The sequence below is a fragment of the Rissa tridactyla genome, chromosome 22 (genome assembly GCF_028500815.1).
Source record: "Rissa tridactyla isolate bRisTri1 chromosome 22, bRisTri1.patW.cur.20221130, whole genome shotgun sequence".
NCBI lineage: Eukaryota > Metazoa > Chordata > Aves > Charadriiformes > Laridae > Rissa > Rissa tridactyla.
Window position 1 is genome coordinate 5754277 of NC_071487.1, and position 19816 is coordinate 5774092.

At 57.2% G+C, this 19816-nt stretch overlaps 2 protein-coding genes across 12 annotated transcripts in view; both read left to right on the forward strand.

The window, feature by feature from the left end:
• PIP5K1C (phosphatidylinositol-4-phosphate 5-kinase type 1 gamma) overlaps positions 1-6629 on the forward strand; it is a 50630-nt gene extending 44001 nt beyond the window's left edge. For 5 of the 10 annotated variants that reach the window (XM_054182000.1, XM_054181996.1, XM_054181997.1 and 2 more), the window contains 3 exons: positions 158-290; positions 4452-4535; positions 4957-6629. In XM_054182000.1, coding sequence (XP_054037975.1) covers positions 158-290; positions 4452-4535; positions 4957-4959 — 220 coding nt within the window. In that variant the 3' untranslated portion in view covers positions 4960-6629. The other 5 variants (XR_008463345.1, XR_008463344.1, XM_054181999.1 and 2 more) reach the window with 5 other exon arrangements.
• Positions 6630-9377: 2748 nt separating this feature from the next.
• CACTIN (cactin, spliceosome C complex subunit) lies at positions 9378-14860 on the forward strand. Of its 2 annotated transcripts, none has more exons than XM_054181987.1 (10): positions 9378-9564; positions 10047-10536; positions 11114-11209; positions 11691-11836; positions 11921-12083; positions 12210-12327; positions 12575-12767; positions 13112-13234; positions 13364-13656; positions 14170-14860. In XM_054181987.1, the coding sequence occupies exons 1-10, from the start codon at positions 9422-9424 to the stop codon at positions 14658-14660; spliced, it is 2256 nt and encodes a 751-aa protein (XP_054037962.1). In that variant the 5' UTR covers positions 9378-9421; the 3' UTR covers positions 14661-14860. The 2 variants fall into 2 exon arrangements, with proteins under 2 accessions (XP_054037962.1, XP_054037963.1); XM_054181988.1 differs by having other exon boundaries at positions 13388-13656.
• The last annotated feature ends 4956 nt before the right edge of the window (positions 14861-19816 follow it).

The window sequence follows — 19816 nt, forward strand, 5'->3', positions numbered from 1 at the left end:
GAAGAGAGACAGGTGCTCCCCCATTGAAGCAAAGCTGACCTGATCTTTCTGGATGTGACAGTGGAGCATCTTCAGCTCCTCTGTACTAAATCATACAGTCTTGTTTGTGCCTCTTCTGATCACAGTGACTACAACTGTTGTTTCTTCCCCATTCCAGAGAGGCGGCTTCTTCAGCCTGTGCCGTTGTAACGTCAGCAGCTACGATAGAGGTGGAGACAGCCAGCCAGGCCTCCGAACCAGCCAGCCAGGCCTCCGATGAAGATGACGTGCCAGTCACAGACATATACTTTGTAAGATACCTTCTCCTCCTGGCCCATTAGGGGTGTGGGGGGAAAGGCTGGACGAGGCTGTAACAGTCTCTGTTTCAGGCAGTTGGGTGTGGGGCAGCGTCTGCCCCACGCCGTCTTCGTGTTGAGCACCTCCAGATCTTAACGCTGGATGGGTTTTTGAATGCAGGGAACTGGATTAACCCTTGGAGAACTCAAGACAGCATCTAGTGGGGCTCAAATGGGTGTCATTGTGCTGTGGATGTAGCTGTAGGTGTGCTGCTCTACTTCCAAGCACAAGTGCTGAAGGGCTTATCTAGGCCAGCGTGTTCACTCCCGGGACCAGCCAAGGTGAATGTCGGTGCAACTGAGAGGTTCTTCCTTCCTCAGGCACAGAGCCCGGCTGCTTTCCTGGAAACAAACGCGCCGCAGTGGCCTAGAGCCAGAAGGGAGGTGGTTGCGGTGGGGCTGACCTCGGGCTCTGGTGAACTCTGGCTTTTCCTTTCCCTGCAGGCAGAGGCGTTAGGTGATGCAGTGGAAATCTAGTGCTGAGACAGGGAGTAAGTGAGGTGGTTGCTGGTTGGCAGCAGAGTGCTGTGGAGCCTGGCGCTGTGTTCCTCAGGCAGCTCTCGCAATGTCTGAGCAGCTTCTGCAGACCAGAGAAGAGTTTTTTAGCAAACGCGTACCTGCCCGGTGGATTCACGGAGCGGAGCTGAGGGTCCGACCCCTGAGAGCTCTCCTCCGTGCCTGGGCGCTGGAACCTTCTCATTAAAAGAGGCGCCCGGCTCCGCCTCGGTGCTGTCAGTTACGTGGCGATGGAGATGAGCTGAGCCCTTGTGATGAGCTCCTTCAGGCTAACCTAAAAATGGCAGTGTTTTGCCTTTCCCTGTGCTTGCATGACTCTGCTGCAGAGCTGCTCACTTGTTGCCGAGTCATTCCGAGGCTTGTGGGAGCTGTGGAAGGAATCAGCTCCATTTTAAAAGCTTGTCTGTTTGGGTTTTTATGCATGCCGTTCGAAACGCAAACAGCTCCCTCTAACACTGGCTGCTCTTTCTTTGCCTGTGGATGGCAGCTGTGTGCAAGCTGCCTGCAGATACTGCCTGCTCCACTGGCAAGTGTCTTCTAGCAAGGGTCAGCTCCTCTTCCTCCCTGTCCCTGAGCATATGCGCTCCCCCCAACTTGAGGGGCACCTCCCTATCCGGAGGAAACCATCTGTGTGCAGTGTGTGCCCACAGAGAGCGTGACTGACTGCTCATCAGCATTTCATACTTCATCTGAGTCCTTGAGTTTTGCATTAAATGTGTGTCGTGTGCTGTGGAGTGTTTGTCACTGCTGGGATGAAGGGAAAAGCTGATTTGGGTTCCCACGGGCGCTCTCCTTGGAAAACCACTTGAGCTGGAGCTTGACTGAGGCTGCACCAGAGCGCAGGGGGGCTTGGTCCATGGCTGCTCTCTTGCAGGAGAGTGCTCCAGGGGCAACGGTCGGCGAAGGGATGCTGTGTGCAGAGGATGATTTGTCCCAGGGGACTTGGATCCGATCTTTGGAAGTCTGCTCCTGAAAGGAGAGCACTTTATCCTCCTGCTCACCTACAGGGGAATGAAAGTGCGGAGACTGTGGCAGGGCATGGGCGCTGCTCTTCCCACGCACGGCTTTCCCGCCCGCTGGTCCGTTCAGGCCTGGAGTTGCCCAACCCCTTGTTTTTTGCTTTCTCTTTCATCCTCTCTTTCACATCATCCTTTTTTTCCCTCTGTTTCCTTTCTCATTTCACTTGCCCTGGGGCCATCCAGTTCACAGATGGGAGGTACTGGATTTACTCTCCCCGCCAGCGCAGACTCCGAACCACCTCGCTTTCCTCTGGGATTGTAAGTGAACACGCTAGCGCGTAGGGGAGCAGAGCTGCAGCTTTGAAACACTGGGGCCAGCACTGCGTTTCCTTGGATGCTGTGGCTCTGTATTCTGCGGCCATTTGGAACCAGCCCAGCAGAAACCGGGGAAGCATATGGAAATCACACAAACGGGATCTCCCTGTGGGATTTTGCAGAAACACATGCTCTGCCCTGCTTTTCTGCAGGCTGGTGACACAGCTCCTGCCGTGGGATGGGCTGCAGTGTCACCCAGCCCTTGGACAAACTTGCAAGCACCAGACCTGGACAGAGAGGCACCCGACCTCTGTAGGTCATGTTAGACTCTGCTCCCTTGGCCCAGGAAGTCAGATGCCATTCCGAAGGGACCATTAGGATGCTTTGAAGCTGCTAAATTCCAGTTGCAGATATAATCTCTTGTGGCTGGTCCTCTTTCTGGTGGCTGGGATCCTGAGCAGCTCGTAAAGCCAAATGAGTTAGGAGTTCCTGCTGGGTTAGGAATGGTTTCTGCTCTCCAGCCCTTCTCAGCATCACCAAGGTGCTCCCTCCTCTCTGGAGGTTTTCTGTGAGCAGTGAGTGTTTTCCTTTCCAAAAGGTGCAGGGAGGCAGTGGAGCATTGAGGGGCTGAATGCGGGGCTCAGAGTGCTGTAGGTTTTAATATTTCCCTTCTCAGGCTTTGGGAGAGCTGATGTCCTCGGAGGGTAATGGCAGTGCTCTCAGAGCCTCGGCACAAGCATTTGTATAGCGTGGTCCTCCCAGTAGCTGCCAGTTTGGTGCCAGGCAGGGGGGAGGTCATCGGGCAGGGCGCACGGGGAAGCAGTGGCAGTAACGTGCTCCTGGCCTTGGCGTGAGGAAAGCGCTGCACCTCTGTAGGCAAACGGGCCACCCCTCCCAGCAGCTCCTCCTGCCCCCTCGGCTGGCTTGAGCTGCCCCAGCACCGGGAGGGTTAATACCGAGCACCGGATGCTCCTTTATCTCCCCGCTGGGTTTTGCAGCTCCCTGCTTGCATCTGAGCTCCTAAAAGGCTCTGAAGGAGGCTGGCTGGAGCACGCGGTTCAGTCGGGACAGATGAAAAACAGGATGTGGGGCTGGCTTTGTGCAGCGTTGAGCTTTCCTGCACCTCTAGCAGAGCCCCCGTAAGAAGCTTCAGGCACAGGTTTATCTTCCTTCCCTCCCAGCGGTCTCTGCTAATGTAGCTGCAATTACCGATGGGGTTCAGCATGCGGAGCCCAGTGCTTCAAAGCTCCTCTGGCTTCTTGTAGTTTCTTGTACATTGTAGACTGTTACACTTAGTTCCCAGCCTGGGAACCTCCCCCAGGCTTCTTCCCAAGTACCCAGTTCCATTTCTCTTCCTTTGCAAACCCCAGGCTGAGTCAAAGGGGGCAGTTTCCTGTCTCTGGGATCACCTCTGGAGCCAAAAGAGCCTGTTTGCAGGGGAAGTGGGTCCCCCCTGGGAACGCTGGAAGCAGACACCAACCCTTGAATCTGCCTGGGCTTCTCTGTGCTGTGTCGGCAGCAGAAGCCTGTTTTGTCACACCGATGCCCGGTGCTGTGATAACCGGCTCTCTCGCCGCACGTCCCCTTCCCCCTCATTCTTTCCAAGATCCAATTGTGTTTTGCCTCCTTTTGTTGTACTTGTTCCCATCACCCCACTGTCTCCAAGACTCTGGCGATAACTCTTTCCTTTCGATAACTCTTTCCTTTCTGTGGCCATCATCCACCACGGTCGTAACCCACCCATTGTTGCCTTGCTTGGCCTGCAGGGAAGGGAGAAGGCACAGCAAACCGGAACAGGTTTCACTGTAAAAGCCCTCCTGGCCACCGGAGATGCCAGCTTGTAGAATGCACAGGGCTTGGGAGACAGGGGGTTGAGAGCTGGGAGTGGGTAGTGGAACCCAGAGCTCTGTCAGTGCCCTTAGGTCAGTCACTTCCCATGTGTCTCGGTTCCTCTGGAGCGGGGCGACGCTGTGGCAGGGAGCTGAGGTTTCCCTGGCTCTCAAAAGCTCTAAAAATCTGTCCCTGCAAGAGGAGAGGTTGTGCCATCCCCACTGCAGCTGGAGCAGTGTCCGATGTCAGCTGCTGGCGGGCTGTCCCGTGTCCCAGCTGGTAGGGAGCAGGTACGTAACTGAGGATGAGGAAGGCTCCTCTGCTGCGAGCTGGCACTGAGCTCACTTCTCTCCCTCAGGTGGACAGCTGTTCTTACTGTATTGTTTCCTACTCTTTTTATTTTCTCCTTTTATTTTTTTTCCTCTTCTCTCCTTTGCTCCCTGCTCTGCTGCTGCTCTCCTTGCATTCTCCCCGCCGTCTCTGGCCACTCTGGCAGCCGACAGACGAGAGGAGTTGGGTTTACTCCCCGCTCCACTATAGCGCTCAACTCCACTCTGTCTCCGATGAGGAGAGCGATACAGTAAGTGTACGAGAAACGTGTGCCGGGTGCCCGGTGGGTCGAGGTCGGAGCTTGCACTCCCTCTGCAAGCTGACCTTGCAGAGGGAGCCGCTGTGGCCTCTGCGCAGCATGGGGCTCTTGCATGGCTGCGGCAGAGCCCTGCTGAATCTGGGATGAGCTCTGTAGCAGCGGGCGAGATCTCCTGCGCCGGCAGAGACCCCGTCTGCTCAGCAAGGGTTTGTGGCTTGTTCTGAATAGTTTGGTGCAGTGAAAGCTCTGGGGAGCTGAAGTTCTCCAGTCGTGTTGTCGTTACTGGAGGATGCGAAACAAACAGCCGCCTTCTCTCTCCACGCTTGTTTTGGTTCTGGGGAGTTGGCTGGGCTCAGACCTGAACGCGGGGCGGGTGCTCGGGTGTTGACTCTCTTTTCTCTGCCTCTTGCAGTAATCTCTATGCAGACACAGAAGCCCCAGAGAGCAGCGATTCCCTCTGCAGGTCGATGTGTTCCCTTTTCGTTGATGCAGCCGTTCCAGTGGGATGGGGAAGAGCTTGCTGACACCAGTATTGCTGCACTGCAGGATCCCGGGCACTGCATTTCAGAACGGAGCAAAACTATAACCGTTTATGTCTACTTATCCCAGACGTGGGCAGCAGAGAAACCACCCGCTCACCCGCAGCTCCCAATGGAGACATCCAGCTGGGTGTAGAGAATCCTGGGTAGTAACACAGTGTTTTCCAGACGTGCACTACCGTAGCTACCTATCCATGTGTGATACTGTGAACCTTTTTAATTTTTTAATCATGTATTTATTTCTTTTATCTTTGCACAGAGACAGCACAAATGTGCTTTTTTAAACATTTAGTTTACTGCACTTTTTTTTTTTTTTTTTGGTCATATTATTTGTGCATCAGAAAGGAGTGTGAGACCTCACTGGAGAATTGGTAGGAGCACGTTGCTGGGGAGGGCAGGGACCGGAGTGGCTTCGTTCGAGGCAGCAGCGTGGTCTAACCAACTGATGGAGTCAGGAGGTTTAAGGCTGTCCAGGCTCTGCCACGGTTTTGCTGAGTGACCTAAAGCAAGTCACTTAACCACTCTGTGCCTCGGTTTCCCCCGTGCTAATGGGTGTACAGTACCCACTTCCGTTAAAGCACTTAAACCCTGGGATGAAAGGTGCTATGTAAATGCAATGTATTAAAGGCCATTGAATAGAATTGCTCCCATGTTACAGTAGTCCAAAGTAGCCATGGCAATTTACTTGGATTCAAAAAATCGCTAGTGACTTCTCTTGATCTGTAACACTGTGCGGGGGAAGCAAACGATTCCTGGCGACAGTGACGTGGTCACCTCGGCTCTCCTCCGGACGTTGCAATGGGTTCTGCCTTCACCGTGTACTGCACTGCTGCGTCACCCCGTCCCTCTGTGCTTGGAGTCCACGCTTCGTCTTACCGGCTGTCGCACCGCCACCTGCTCCAGACACACCGGCACGGACAGACGAGAACTGTGCGCCTCCAGGGACCAGCCGCGCTGGAGTGCGAGTTCCTCGCTCTGCCTGGCCCCACGTGTGGCTTCTCCGGACACTTGCGTCCTCCTGGAGCCACTCAGCACCTCGCATGCTCATGGGTGTATCCGACCCCCCAGTCCTCGGGGGCCACGAACATTGGGTTCACACGTATCCTCCGTACCTCAGGGCAGTCAGGGAGGCGCGTGCACATCCGCACACACTGGAGGCAGAAATGGAAGCCTGGCTCTGCCACCTAACTCTGCCAGGCAGCGTTGCGTTCACGGACTCTGTTGGACAAAAAGCTGGGTGCCTGGGATGTTGCCTGTGGTAACATCTGCTTTTGGAAATCGCTGCTTCGGATGTCTGAGTTTGCTTTTCGAGGGCTGCAGGCTTTAGGCGAGGGGGTTTGGTGTCACTGGGTAGTGTTCAGACTAGGCTCATCCACCTGTCAGCAGGACACATGCCATAGCATTGTCTTGAACTCGAGCAATCCCATCTTCTTCTCCCAGAGAGAAGAAAGGAAATCCTTTAGACCAGAGGGAGGCGGGTCTTGCTCATGTTTTTTGTGAGCCTCACTTGAGAAAGAGGATCAAAATCTCTTTATTCTCATCACAATCTTCAGACTGTCCTTGGGATTCCTTGTAGAGGAGTGGGGAAGTGGGACCCTTCTCTCAGGGCTCAGCCCCTCCAATCTGTCTTCACAGCAGCACTCGGGATGGGTTCATTCAGGTCCCAGAAGGTAACTGGGCTGGCAGGAAGCTCTTCCCCTCTGCAATGTGCTAAACTTGGTGAGGATCTTCATGAATTGACATTTTCTTGCCTAGAAGTACGGGACCCAGCCTTCCCCCCCCTTGCCTGCAGATGCCGAAGGCTGTAAGGTGTGCTTCTCTCGAGAGCACAGGCTGGGGAGCTTGCAAGCTGCTGCCCTTAGGTGTGTTCACGTATTTACCAAATAACCTATCAAAAGTCTTAAACTCTCCCCTTTCAGTCGCTCCGTGACAGCTCGTTCACCCAGCTAGTAGCAGCGCTCCGTGCCAGCCCCTGCAGCGGGCTGGGAATCGGCTCCTGACCCACCCCGTGGTGCCAGTCCCGGCCGGGCCCCGCGGGCTGCGGGGGCTGAGCGCTGTGGCGGAGGGGAGCCGGGAAGAGTGCAATACCCGCAGACCAACAGCCTGCCTCTGGGCTGGAAGCAAGAGGCTTCAAAATGCTGAAAATTCAGCCTTTGGGGTTTTTTTTCCTCCGCAAGCGTAGAGAGGCTGGAGGGAGCCGCATCCCTTCCGCATCTTGAGATGCGGCTCTTGGGTGCTGCGCTGGAGGAACGTAGCTCTGGGGAGGAACCTGGGAGGTTGGGCTCAGGCTGGCGGAGCCGCGGCCCAGCTGCCCTGGTACCACCTTGTTGGTGGGCTGGTGGGTTTAGCCTCGCCAGGACTGTCCAGCCCACTGCAATCAAGCATCTCGTTTAAGATTGTTTAAGCATCATTGACGGGAGATTTTATTCTTTCCCCTCATTTTGGGGGTCTCTAAAGCTGCGTAGCCTCTGCGCAGGGAGCGTCTGAGCCCCACCTTCATGGAGTATCTCAGTGGATGAACTTTGCAAGCTGGAGCTGTGCTTGGTCGCAAGAGATGTGGGGGGAACCCCGACCTTTTGCAGCATATTCATTCCGCGTCTTGCCTCAAGCGTTCGGGCTTTTTGAGACAATCCTTGTGCAGTTCTGTAATGCCGAACCTTTTGGAGCGAGCAGGTCTGGATGCCAAGGGCCAGAGCTGCGAGGGGACGTGCAAAGGGCTTAAAGCAACGTTGTCATCGTGAGGGGACGGAAGGAACCTTACTTTAGGGAGACGTTGATCTGAAATGGAAACTGCCCCTTTCCGGGCTCGCACGCGCTCCCTGCTGTGGGTCGGGTTAGCTCGGTGCTGGAGAACTGCTCAGCCTCCCCTTGCCTTGGAGGCTAAAAGGAACCTGGAGGTTAAGGCTGGCTCTCAGCCCACCTCCGCGCTGCGGCGTGAGGGTGGCGGGGAGCTCTGGAGCATTTCCCAAGCGCTGTCAGCGCCGCCATCGCAGGACGCGCAGTCAGAGGAGGGCAGGACTAGGTCTCACCCACAGGAAAGAGCATCGGCCCTTTTTTGGGGAGGAAAACCACCACCCCGTCCTTGGTCTGGATGTCCCTCCTGCTCATCCGGGACTCCAGCTGCCTGTTCTTTCTCTGCCAGGGCTTTCTGTAGTGGCCCAGCAGCTCAGCGCAGGGGCTGTCCCTGCTGTAACCCCCGCGCTCTCTCCGTCGTTGAAAGGAGCGTTTCTTTTACTCCTCTGGGATCCGAGCGGAGCAGCCCCGTGAGACAGCCGGTTCCCACGCAGCCGCGTGCCACCGCTCTCCTTCATCCCCATATCCTCCCCACTGGAATGCCCGGAATGTTCCCTGGTGCTCAGGCTGCTGGTGAACTTTCAGCTCGGGCACTTGCCAAACTGCAGGTGGCTTCTGCCCACCAGGTATGGCCCGGCAAGAGGAAACCGGCATCTCTTTGTGCGCGCCATCGAGCTCCTGTAAAGGCTCTTCGCAGGCAGGTGTAGAGCAGAGAGGATGGTGTAGAGCCCTTGAATGCTCACGCGAGGGATCCAGCTTTTGGCTGCCGTTGCCTCTGCGGCGAGAGGCTCGGCCATACGTGCCGAAATCGCGCTTCGGGAAGTTTTTTAGCCCCTTGTAGGTCTCGCCCTGGGCTCCCACCGCTCGGCCTTCCCCCTCCGCTCGCCCCCAGCCACGAAGGGCGAGGCGAAAGCCAGGCCTCAGGCGTACCGGGCTCCTGTCTGACCTCCCTTCATCCGTGTGTCCATCAGCCCCGGCTCCGTTCTATCGGGATGTTCATATTCCCACTCGTTTTCTGTGTCCGCTCCGTGCGCGCACCATGTAACGAATGTATGTAAGTAAGGGGCGGGGGGGGGGATGCAGGGATGTGATGCCATGGGTGTTGTCACGTTTCTCTTCATTTTGGGTGGGGTTTAAGTCATGAGCGCTTTATTTTTCTTTTTTTTTTTTTTCCTCGGTTTTGGGTATTCCCCCCCCCCTTTTTTTTTTTCTTCCCCCTCCTCCGGAGAACTGTAAATTGATGCTATCTGTCCTCGGCTCTGTGATAAAGCATACTGTAGTCTGTGCTCGCTCCGCCTCCTCTCTCCTGCGCTCGCGGCTGGGACTCACGTCCCCATTTTGGGGGGAAAAAGGAAGAAAAAGGGGGCGGGATGGGAGGGGCGGGTGCGGGGCCGGGGGCCTCGCCGCGGGTCTGCCCAGCCGCCGCCTGCGCCCTCTCGGGCGCAGGCGGCGGCTGGGCAGACCCGCGGCGAGGCCCCCGGCCGGCTCAGGCGAACGCGCCGGGCAGCACTTCCGCCGAAGGACCCCGAGGCGGAGCGGCAGCTGATGGGCTCCGGGTCGCGCAGCCCGGCCCGGCGGCGACGGTCCCGCTCGCCTCGGCGGGAGCGGGGCCGGGAGCGTTCCAGTAGCCGGGAGAAGAAGCGATACCGGAGTAGGAGCCGGGAACGTCGTCGCGAACCGAGTTCGGGGTGAGAGGGATGCGGGCGCCGGCGCGGGGGTAGGCGGGAGCGGGCCTTGGAGTGGGTAGGCCGCGGCTGAGGGGGGAATCACGGGCCCCGGTGGGGCGGGTGGGACGAATCGGGCTTCTCTAGTTGTTCCCGGTGCCTGGTTGAGGTGGAAGCGCCGGGGGAGCCCGGGCGGGGCCGCAGGCATGGAGTAGGGGAGGTTTGAATACACCCGGGAGGAGGAGTGGTTGGAAAGTGGTGTCTGTGACACAAAATCCGCCCGAATGGGGGTTTTGCTGGGGGAGAGGGGGTGGTACAGGGAGACAGGTACCGCCATGAAAGCGCCTTTGAGCTTTCTCGGCTCTGCTGGCAGCTCTGGCTGTGTTTGCGTCAGTACTCGCCACATCTGCAGCAGGGAAAGGTGCTCTCCGCTCTGGAGTGCCTGTTGTCTGACACAGAGCCAGTAACCATTTCCCAAATGAAACGCGACTTTCCCCCTACCCCAGCTCCGACTCCAGCGATGAGAGACAGAAATGGAAGAAGAAGAAAAGCAAAAACAGGGACCAGCACTATAAAAGCCAGAAGAAACACCGCTCGCGATCCCGGGATCGCTCTTCTGCCTCGAGCTCGGAACGCGAGCGAGACAAGAGGAGAGCCCGGAGCAGAGAGCGGCGGAGGAAGAGAGATGGCTCCAAGTCTTCCGTGTCTTCTGTCAGCTCTCCCTCCCCGCCACGTTCCCGGGGCAGGGAAGAGACGGGGCAGCAGCTGAGCCTCCAGGAGCGATTGAGGCTGAAGGAGGAAAAGAAGAAGCAGGCTGCCCTTATGAAAGCCTTGGAGACGCCTGAGGAGAAACGGGCTCGCCGGCTGGCCAAGAAGGAGGCCAAGGAGAGGAAGAAGCGGGAGAAGATGGGATGGGGAGAGGAGTATATGGGTTACACCAACACCGACAATCCGTTTGGGGACAACAACCTGCTGGGCACCTTCATCTGGAGCAAAGTGAGCTCTTCTCTGCACCTGCATGTTGTAGGAGGCTGCTCGAAGGAGATCATGCCCCTGCAGCTGCCATGGGACAAGACAGGACTGAGGAGCAGTGGGGTGTCAGGAGAGGGGGACTTTTGCTTGAGGTGGGAACCTCTGTAGCCCTAAAAGCAGCCATGTGAGAGCAAAATGCTGGTCTAGAGTAGTAGCTGGGTGTTTCTGACAAGCTCAGTGGGGTTTTACCTCCTTTTTCTTGAAGATCGAGGTCTGTAGCCAGGGGTGTGGGATGAGGAGGTGGGTCAGGGGGCAGGAGAGGGACCCGGACCTGCTGGAAGCTTGAGTGCTGGGCAGTGTTTACTGGTGTGTTAGCGCTTGCCAGGTCAGGTGGCCTCCCTGGGCTGAGCCTGGGTTTTGCTGAGGGGCTTCAGGAGTAGGATCTGAGAGATCTGGGGACCTCTGAGAGATTTGGGGACCTCTGACAGGATCAGAGCTCTCTGGAGCAGTGGAAGCAGGTGGATGTGGTGGCATTTGCTGGCTGGTGAGGGGCTGTAGAGGTCACTGTGTTTCACAGCTTCCCTTGGCCACTCTGTTTCAGGCGCTGGAAAAGAAAGGAATCAGCCACCTGGATGAGAAGGACCTGAAGGAGAGGAACAAGCGAATCCAGGAGGACAATCGCCTGGAGCTGCAGAAGGTAGGATTGCGTGTCCCCTCCCTCTCACCATCTGACAGAGAACTCTGTGGACAGCCCAGTTCTCTCAGTCGCTCACCTGGAAACTCCTTTGTTCTTCTCACTGGGGGTGCGCATAGGCTGTAGGATCGGGAGGGGCACAGTATACCGACTTCTGCTATTCCAGGGTGAGAAGGCTTCTCTTGGGGTTGACTCCAGCTCAGGAAGTGCTGAGGAGGACAAGTGCCAGGCCATGGCACTGAGGCACTCTGTTGTGCCTGTATCCCCTGTCCTCCAAAGGGCTGGCAGCGAGCAGCAAGCACTCCGGCCCCACTGGCCCATGCTGGCTCTTCTTTCTCATGGCTCCTGGCTCCCCAGGGAGCCTTGGGCTGATGACAGGAGCCAAGGCAGCTCAGGGTGCAGGGTTACAGCTGCGTCCTCGAAGGGATGTCCTTTGTGTGTGCCCCATCTACAGTGGCCTCACATCTCTCTCCATCCCGGGCAGGTGAAGCAGCTGCGCCTGGAGCGAGAGCGGGAGAAGGCGATGCGTGAGCAGGAGCTGGAGATGCTGCAGCGAGAGAAAGAGGCAGAGCACTTCAAAACCTGGGAGGAGCAGGAGGACAACTTCCACCTGCAGCAGGCCAAGCTGCGGTAGGTGTGCAGCTTCATGGGGACGGGCCCACCAGGGAGCAGAGGATGGCAGGCACCGCTCACTGTCCCTCTCTTCTTTCCCAGGTCTAAGATCCGGATTCGGGATGGGAGGGCAAAACCCATTGACCTTCTGGCCAAGTACATCAGTGCGGAGGATGACGACCTGGCCGTGGAGATGCACGAGCCCTACACCTTCCTGAATGGCCTGACCGTCTCTGACATGGAGGATCTGGTGGAGGACATCCAGGTGCCAGCTCTGCCGCCATTGTACTGGGGCTGGCTGAGGGCCAGCAGCTCGAGGCCCCCTCCGCTCCACTTCCCTGCCCGGGGTGCAGAGCAGGTGTTTGATGTCCTGCTTGTCTCCTGCCTGCAGGTTTACATGGAGCTGGAGCAAGGGAAGAACGTGGACTTCTGGAGGGACATGACCATCATCACAGAGGATGAGATAGCCAAGCTCCGCAAACTGGAGGCCTCTGGGAAAGGAGGCCCGGGTAAGCGGGAGGGCTTGGTGTGGGTGTCAAGGGGAGTGTGAGCGGTGGGTAAAGCAGGGCGTAGGGTCTGCCGGGCACACCTGGGCTCAAAGGGGTTCTCTGGGATCTGCTGGATGGAGGCTGTGGATCTGACAGCCTCCCTGTGCTGGGATCCAGCCTTCCGCTGTCAGGTGCAGCCCAGGAGAGCCTGGGTGACAGCAGGCTGAGCGCTCGGAGACTCACTGACCGCCCTTGCCTGTCTGTTCAGGGGAGCGTCGGGATGGTGTCAACGCCTCGGTCAGCTCAGACGTGCAGTCCGTGTTCAAGGGGAAGACGTACAACCAGCTGCAAGTGCTATACCAGGGCATCGAGACCAAGATCCGGGCAGGAGGACCCAACCTTGACATTGGGTACTGGGAGAGCCTGCTGCAGCAGCTGAAGGCTTATATGGCTCGGGCCAGGTGAGAGCAGGGACTGTCCCTTGGCCAGGGCTGTGGAAAGGGGCAGCGCAGACCCTGCTGTGAGCAGAGCTGGGGAGGCACAAACCCAAAGTCGTTGGTGGAGGGGTTTTACACCTTTTCTGAGATGGTTGGTTCTCCCAAGCATGGAAAAGGGCTGAACACTTGGTCTCTTCTCCGGTGGCAATGTTTACAGTGAGGTCTCTGAGAAGGAACCAAACTGGAGGGTTATTAATCCCAAAAACTGTACAAAACCCAGCAGATGTGGTGGGTGTCACAGCTATGGGCAGTGTGGGCATGAGGTGGTTCTGCTGGGTGGGACCTGACAGTTCATCTCCTCTTTGCAGGCTGCGGGAGCGGCACCAGGATGTGCTGCGCCAGAAACTGTACAAGTTGAAGCAGGAGCAGGGTGTGGAGAGCGAACCGCTCTTCCCCATCATCAAGCAGGAGCCGGCCTCCCCCAGCGACAGGTACGCAGCCCTTCCCTTGGGGAGCGCAGCCGTCCGGGCCTCTCCCTGCGGGCACTGGGGACAGAAAACGCATCCTCGTCTAGACAGACCTCGGGTAAGCAGAGAACAAGGGTACCATCCCCGTCCCAGTTCTCTCTTCTCTCTTCCTTGCAGGCTGGATCCAGAGGAGAGCATTGTGGTACAGCCGGGGCCGTCCTCGGAGCCGGAGGCTGAGCAGGACACAGAGGCCAAAGGAGAGGCAGAGGGGGAAGCTGTGCTGATGGAGGAGGACCTGATCCAGCAGAGCCTGGATGACTATGATGCAGGGAAGTACAGCCCCCGGCTGCTGGGCACCAACGAGCTGCCCTTCGACGCCCACGTGCTGGAGGCCGAGGAGGACGCGCATCGGCTGCTGCTTCTGCGGCAGCAGCTCCAGGTCACAGGTAGGAGCCCCACGCTCAGGCCCTGTGCCCGCCGGCCTCACGGTCTGCCTGGCGCAGAGGGGTGTGCGTGCGCGCGCTTCGGGGTGCAGGGCTGGAGGGGGACGCTGCCCTCAGAAAAGAGTGAGTGAGAGCTGGATCTGGAGCACGCATCCAGAGCCGGCCTGGCACAGGGATGCCCCAGGCAGCAAAGGGTGCTGTGGCCTGGGCAGGAGCAGGGAGATGGGGCTCAGACACCGGTGTTCCCTGTGGGTACCTACGTCACATCCTTCCCCACTCCCAGTCACACCACCAAGCTGTTAGGGCTGCAGACAAGAGGGAAGGGTTGTTTTCCCAGCACAGCTCAGCCCTCTGCCCACCTGGAGTCTGCAGGGCGGCTTGCACATCTCCGTGTCCAGCTCCACATCCCCTGCCCAGCATCTGCTGCTCCTTCCCTCTGCACGCCTGGCAGCAGCGTCCCCGCAGCCCAGGCCTGGCTGGCACTGCAGGACCCGATGTCACCCCTCCTCCCTACAGGTGATGCCACCGAGAGCGCCGATGACATCTTCTTCCGTAAGGCCAAGGAGGGCATGGGCGCGGACGAGGCGCAGTTCAGTGTGGAAATGCCCCTCACGGGCAAGGCCTATCTCTGGGCTGACAAGTACCGGCCCCGCAAGCCCCGCTTCTTCAACCGGGTGCACACGGGCTTTGAGTGGAACAAGTACAACCAGACCCACTACGACTTCGACAACCCCCCCCCGAAGATCGTGCAGGGCTACAAGTTCAACATCTTCTACCCCGACCTCATCGACAAGCGCTCGACGCCTGAGTACTTCCTGGAGGCCTGCCAGGACAACAAGGACTTCGCCATCCTGCGCTTCCACGCCGGGCCGCCCTACGAGGACATCGCCTTCAAGATCGTCAACCGGGAGTGGGAGTATTCCCACCGCCACGGCTTCCGCTGCCAGTTTGCCAATGGGATCTTCCAGCTCTGGTTCCACTTCAAGCGTTACCGTTATCGCAGATGAGGGGCTGCTCAGCTCCCCACCAGCTCCGGACACTTGGCGCAGGGGTGGGCAGGGGGTCGTGTCCCCTGTCACAGGCACTGTCCCACAGACATCCCCAGGCCCTGGCCCAGCATAGGGCCTATTCCTGAGGGTTTTCCCTGTCTTTGCTTTTATCTTGAGGGACCCTGAGACTTTGGTGCAAATAAATAGGGGTTGTTTAAGGCCGGGTATCCTGTGCGTGGGCACCGTGCAGCTCTCCTGCACATCATCACCAGCCAGGCCCACACTGGGCCAGCACTGGGGGCTCCCCTGCTCCTCTGGTGGCTGGGTAATGTTGGAGGGGGATGTCCTCACCCCCGTGCCTCTGGGCTCTGTCACCCCTTCCCCATGTGCTGTCAGCCCTGTATGTTGCCCACAGCAGCCCCCTCCCGCCTGCTCCCGTTGCTGGTGACATTCCTGCCCAGTCCCGGTGCTCCCCAGCTGGAGCCGCAGCACCCTCATCTCCAACTGCCCCAGATGTCCCCCTGCCGCAGATCTCCCTGTGCCCATCGCCCCCCAGCCGGCCCCATTTCTGGCACACTCTCCCCTGGGATCTGGCTTCTCCAGCCTGGGAATGCCAGCGCCCCCCTGACCCGGCTGTGGGATGAAAGGGTTCAACGGCTGCGCAGCGCCTGCCTCGGCGCGGAGGAGCAGATGGGATATCTCCTTACAGGGGAAAATCCGGTTTCCGTGGCTGCCCTCCCACCCGCTGCCTGAGTGGCTCTCGCTGCCCTGTCCAGGGGCGGCTGCGCTCCCCAGACCCCCATCGCTCTGCTGGGGGTCCCCGAGGGCCTCGAGTGACACTCAGCGGGGGTCGGGCACCTTGGGGAGCGCTGCAGGGCTGAGCCGGGGCTGGCTGGCATCGGTCCCTCTGGGCGCTGGCCGTAGGGCACAGCTGTTGTCTGAAAAATCTGCTCCGCTCCCCGCTGTGCAGCAGCCGATCTCGCGCGCCGGGAAGAGACACGGATGGTTATTTCGGAGCGGCACGAGGCTGGGTGCTCGGGTCGGGGGTTTCCCACAAATCGGGCAGAGCAAACGGAACTTTGCGCGTGGTTTGTCTACGCATTTTACATCATTATCATATGAGTACCTCCCATCTATATTTGATTTGCGCCGCATATAGCTGTGCAATCGAGTTACAGCGAATGCGCTTGTTCAGGGGAACGATCTTCACCTGGACGAGGGTCTTCTTGACCTATGGGCGTGACTTTTCATGTTACAGTGAAGGTAGTTCAGCTTCAGACACTCTAAATCCTCGCTGTCTTGCCAAGTTGGCTCAACTCTGCCACCCGTGTTGATTAGTAGCGTTCTCAAGGTCCGTATGTTCAGGTGTTCCTCCTCCAGAACGTTGACAATGCTGCCTTGATGAGGAGCTCTTTCCCTAATCGAGGACAGAATCCTCCTTACCCGTGGGCCTGTGCGCGCGGGCTCTCGGCATTAGGCGCTATTAACCATTCCGAGGACGCGCTTTGGTGCAATTCTCCCCTGTGAGACTTATCTGGGATTTCCCGCGTCAGTCTCATCACTCCCCGCATCTGCTAACTTCAGAACAACGTTGCCAGGTACGTGGTCCTATTACCTATAGGCTTCCAAAAGTCAGCAAGACCACAAGAGCGACCGATTTCTTTATCCGTGCTGTTGAATCAGGGAACCAGGAGATCAAGCCCTGAGGAGGTGTCGCCTTTTTTTGCATTTCCTGCAAAAGCTGAATCTGTTCACGAATTTCATTCAGATCCGTAGAAATCTGGCCACGTTGATCAACATACGCACAACAACCAGGGTTAACCGCGGCCCAGACCCCCTTGTGGGGGTAACGGGCACATCTAAAGCCGTTCCGTTTTGCTATTTCTGATATTTGCTATTTCCTTTCCTGCTTCTTGCGGGGCCCAGATTGCACCCAAGGTCTCATCCCGAATTTTCTCAACGCAGGGGCTGAGATATTCACGCCGGCTTTTTTCGAATTCCCTTACCCCCACCCAGCCGTGGGATAAACCATTGAGGAAAAGCGCGAGCGGCCGCAGGCGTCATCAGAGGATCGCGGGTGTGTTTATAGCTTTTTAAATAACTTCTCAACCATAGCCCTGCATCTAATTTACTCACTGCGGGAATATTGGGGATTAAAGCCCCTCATTTCCAATTCCCAGGTAAAACTCTCCTGGCCGCCTTTCCGCAGAGCCGGTACCATCCTTTTCCCTCTGGAACTGGCCACGCAAATTCCCTCCCCTCCGCTGGTGGGGGGGTTGAGGCAGCCAAATCTCTGGGTGCCTTTCAGGGGGGAACACGTCGATGCACGCAGGTGCCGTAAGCTTCCCGTGGTTTCCAAATATCCGCAACCCGTTCCTGTTTTTCGGTGGCTCTAGTGCCACCGAACGAGGTGGTCCTCCACAAATTGCTCCACGATATCTTCAGTCGGGGAATTCCTACAAGAGCCGTCCCTGCTTCAGTACGTCCGGGGGAGTGCGTACAAACCCAAGGATTTGATTTGGTTGCAAATTTCCGCAGTCTCTTCTCCCAGCTTAAACCGGGTGTTACAGTTCCAAGGCTTGTACCGACCGCCCTGGTTCCCGTTGGAACTTTCCACCGTTAGGCCTCAGAGGAGGCGAACCCTTAGCAACGCTCTCGCGGATGAGAAGCCTTGACGGGGTTATGATTCAGCAGCGCTTCAAAATTCACTAATGACGTAAGGTAGATTGAGAGGTTGAATTTTAGCAGCACCTAATCATTGGCCTGTTTAGGGGTTTAGAAAATGAGTAAACGAAATAATCGAGAGGTGCCTTAGTTCCAGAGTGGAAGAGGGCAAGATTTCACTCGACTTACTGGCAGGTATCCCGAATCCGTACATACACGTACGAGCAAAGGCACAAATTGCAGATTAATCCATATATGTGTATATATCTAAGCAAAGCATACGAGCACGTGCGCACGCGCACACAGACAGGTCTCCGATCGGGAGTTTCTTAATAACGGGCAATGCCAGCGAGCCAAAAGGTGCCGCTTTTAGGTCCTACGTGTGCCCGGAGGGCCAGAAGAGCATCCCCATCCAGAAAGCTAACGTCTCTCACAACGTAGGGATGGATGAGAGAGACCAGCCTAGAGACAAAATTCCCCTTTCTCAGATTTAGGGTAAACGCGATGCGTCGGCGTTCCTCAACGGGCGTTAGTTGAGGCTTGAGAAGGGTCTTCTCCTGCCCCGGCCTCCAGGTGTCGGCCTGGGGGGTGTCTCAGCTCGGGGGGGTCACGGTGCGCCACGAGCCAGGAGAGCTCAGAGGGTCTTTACCACAATCGCTGCTTATAGGACCCGAGACAATTGACTTTCGTCAGGTATTTTTCCACTCAGACGATGGTTACGCAGCCCCAGAACTTGCTGCATCTTGGGGCCCTGGTATCCCCCCTCCCCGTGGCCATGATCCGGACGGTGTCAGGAGCGAGCAACTGCAGTTGTTACCTCCCAGCGGTAGGAGCCGTGGGGACCAGGCACGCGCCTGTCTTCTGCTCCGTTGCTCTCTGCCCTTTCCTTCTTTCTTTCCTTCTTTCTTTCCTTCTTTCTTCCCTCCCTTCCTTCCTTCCTTCCTTCCTTCCTTCCTTCCTTCCTTCCTTCCTTCCTTCCTTCCTTCCTTCCTTCCTTCCTCCTTTCCTTCCTCCTTTCCTTCCTCCTTTCCTTCCTCCTTTCCTCCTTTCTTTCTTTCCTTCTTTCCTCCTTTCTTTCATGTCAGACCACCGTGTTGTTCTGTGGCCCCGGTTGGAGGGAGATCACCCCGAGTACCGAGCGGCCTGAAGGAGGCAGGGGGGGAGGGGGGGTTGCACCGCCACGATCCGCCCCGTGTCTACGCTCAGTTTTCCTCGCCCATAGAGTGGCAGCGTGGCCGCCTCCCGCCCCGGTGCCTGTAAGCGGGGAACGCCGCAGTACAACTGTAATTTGAGGGAAAGGCGCGTTTGGCTGGTTTCTCGGGGTTGCGTTACGTGTGGGTAGGTGACGTTAAGCCTTTTCAAGGCCGGGCTGGATGAGGCTCTGGGCGACCTGATCCAGTTGAAGCTGTCCCTGCTCACTGCAGGGGGTTGGACGAGATGGCCTTTAGAGCTCCCTTCCGACCCAGCACATTCTATCATTCTACGATATAAGAATTTATGAACTACGGTATGTTCACCAATTCTGCATTTAACAGGTTTGGAAAATGCTTTTACTTCTTGCTTTCCCATGGCCCCGGTCACTGGCGTAGTAAACTTAAAGGTCCTTCACAACTACTTAATACCGAGTACGTAGCTCCTGTAGCCCCTAAAAAGCTTATTGTCTCATTCCCCAGCTTTGGGGGAACCGGGGGCTCTGCCGGGGAGTTTGGTGTCACTCAGAATCCTCCGTCCCCATCATGAACAAATCCAGCCCCAGGACAGGAACCGGCTGTGCCTTCCCTCGAGTCCTTTCAGGACACTCATTCTTCCAGCGCCCGTGTCCTTTGCAGAGGGCACAGCGATCCACACCTAAAGGCGCTCGTCCCCTTGGTGACATTCCTCTTCCCACTCCCCTTCCTCTTCCTCGACACCTTCCTCCAGCAAAACCCCTTCCTCCAGCCGCGGCTTGTGCTCGGGCAAGAGCAGTCGCTAAAGGCTGGCCCGTCGGCTCCCAGCTTTTCTGTCCCTCTTTCTGCTTTTCCTTCCTTTCTTCCTCCTCCCTGTTACGATACATCGTACGCCATTTTCATCAAACGTGAGGCCGACGTTCCCGACACCCCATCTACTTCCTGCGGCATCTGCCTTACCCCTGGAGCACGCCGTCTTAGAAACAACATATTAAAAATCACCTCATTCGTCTCGTCGTCAGGATTCAAGCCTGTCCATTTCCGCGCGGTTTCACGAAGTCCTTCATGAAATGCAGAAGGATTTACTTTTTTCCCTGAACCACTTGAAACGATTTAGCTGGAGCCCTAGGTCTCCGTACCCCGTTTTTAATCCCACACAGAATTAGCTGTTGATACCGTTTAATCATTGATTTCCCAACATCAGAATCAGGATTCCAGGTAGCTCCCGATTCAGCGTGAAACGTCCAGGCCCTTCTCTATTAATCTGCGTGTTCTCTTCTTTTGATTTTTCTGACACCGGCCGCTTTTCCTCGGGGAGGAGCTGGGTGTTTAAAAGCCCCCGCA